Source organism: Corvus kubaryi, unplaced genomic scaffold (genome assembly GCF_017639235.1).
Source record: "Corvus kubaryi isolate FWS band 111438036 unplaced genomic scaffold, C.kubaryi_AGA036_p1.0 36997, whole genome shotgun sequence".
NCBI classification, from domain to species: domain Eukaryota; kingdom Metazoa; phylum Chordata; class Aves; order Passeriformes; family Corvidae; genus Corvus; species Corvus kubaryi.
Window position 1 is genome coordinate 60,085 of NW_024581004.1, and position 1,670 is coordinate 61,754.

Below are 1,670 nucleotides of genomic sequence, written 5' to 3' on the forward strand. Positions count from 1 at the left end.
GCAACGACAATAGCTATACCCCGATGGATCCTGCCCCCAGGAAGATCCCTGATGGATCCCGCCCCCAGGAAGATCCCCCCGCTGGATCCCGCCCCCCGGCAGATCCCCCCGCACCGATGTTCATGATGCTGTCCTTCTCGGGGTTGAAGAAGAGCCAGTCGTAGAACAGCGCCAGTTTGGCGTTGGAAGCGGCGACGTTGGACTGCGAGAGACAGAAAATTCCCAAATTATCCCGTGAAGACGATGCCGAGATCCCTCCAAGAACCACCTGAGATCCCACCGGGATTTCTCCAAAATCCCTCCGAGACCCTTCCAAGATCCCTTTTGGATCCCTCCAAGATCCCGCTGAGATCTGAGATTCCTTCCAGACCCCCCCAAGACGCGCTGCTCTTCCCACTGCTGGGACTGTCCCGCTCCCAGCCCATCCCATAGCCCATTTTTGGGATATCCCTGCTCCCAGCCCACCCCATTCCCAGGATATCCCTGCTCTCAGCCCACCCCGTGCCTCATTCCCAGGATATCCCTGCTCCAACATCCCATTCCCGGGATATCCCTGCTCCCAGATGATCCCATATCCTGTTTTTGGGATATCCCTGCTCCCAGCCCACCCTGTGCCTCATTCCCAGGATATCCCCGCTCCCAGCCCACCCCGTGCCCCATTCCTGGGATATCCCTGCTCCAACATCCCATTCCCGGGATATTCCCGCTCCCAGCCCACCCCACACCCCATTTTTAGGATATCCTCTTTTCTGCCCCACCCCATTCCCGGGGTATCCCCGCTCCCACCCCGTGCCCCATTCCTGGGGTATCCCCGCTCCCACCCCATCCCATTCCCAGGATACCCCCGCTCCCACCCTGCCCCATACCCCATTTTTAGGATATTCCCTTTCCAAACCAACCCGTGCCCCATTCCCGGGGTATTCCCGCTCCCACCCCATCCCATTCCTGGGGTATCCCCGCTCCCACCCCGTGCCCCATTCCCGGCGTATCCCTGCTCCCACCCCATCCCATTCCCGGGGTATCCCTGCTCCCACCCCATCCCATTCCCGGGGCATCCCCACTCCCAGCCCACCCCATTCCCGGGGTATCCCCGCTCCCACCCCACCCCATTCCCAGGATATCCCCGCTCCCAGCCCACCCCACCCCATTCCCGGGGTATCCCCGCTCCCACCCCATCCCATTCCCGGGGTATCCCCGCTCCCACCCCATTCCCGGGCTATCCCGCTCCCGCTGACCGTGCAGGTGGTGAGCAGCCAGCCGATGATGGCCCAGCGCGGGAGGATGTCGGAGCTGAGCACCTCGTTGGAGGGGTGCACCACGCCGCAGATGTAGCGGATCAGGTCGCAGCGCAGGGATTGGCTGTCGGGCGTGGCCAGGTACTGCCGCTGGAACCAGTCCTGGTAGCGCTTCTGCTGCCCGAAGCGCACCTGGAGCGGCGGGAACGCCGTCGGGAAGGGACGGGAGAGGGAGTGGGAACGGGGCCACCCACGCGGGGCCCGGAGCTGGCGGAGGGAGGAGGGGATTTGGGAGGGAATTCGGGAATTTGGGAGGAAGGGTTGGGCACGAGCCCCATGCAGGACCCTGAGGCAGCGGGAATTTGGGAGGGAATTCGGGAGGGAATTCGGGAGGGAATTCGGGAGGAAGGGTTGGGCACGAGCCCCATGCAGGAC

The 1,670-nt window shown here is 63.5% G+C and overlaps 1 protein-coding gene across 1 annotated transcript in view; it reads right to left on the reverse strand.

Moving 5' to 3' along the window:
* Nucleotides 1-1,670, reverse strand: part of INTS3 (integrator complex subunit 3) — a 14,020-nt gene that overhangs the window by 9,158 nt on the left and 3,192 nt on the right. Inside the window, exons 4-5 of the mRNA XM_042020505.1 lie at nucleotides 1,236-1,427; nucleotides 115-202 (exon numbers count right to left, since the gene is read on the reverse strand). Coding sequence (XP_041876439.1) covers nucleotides 115-202; nucleotides 1,236-1,427 — 280 coding nt within the window. The remainder of the gene's footprint in view (nucleotides 1-114; nucleotides 203-1,235; nucleotides 1,428-1,670) is intronic.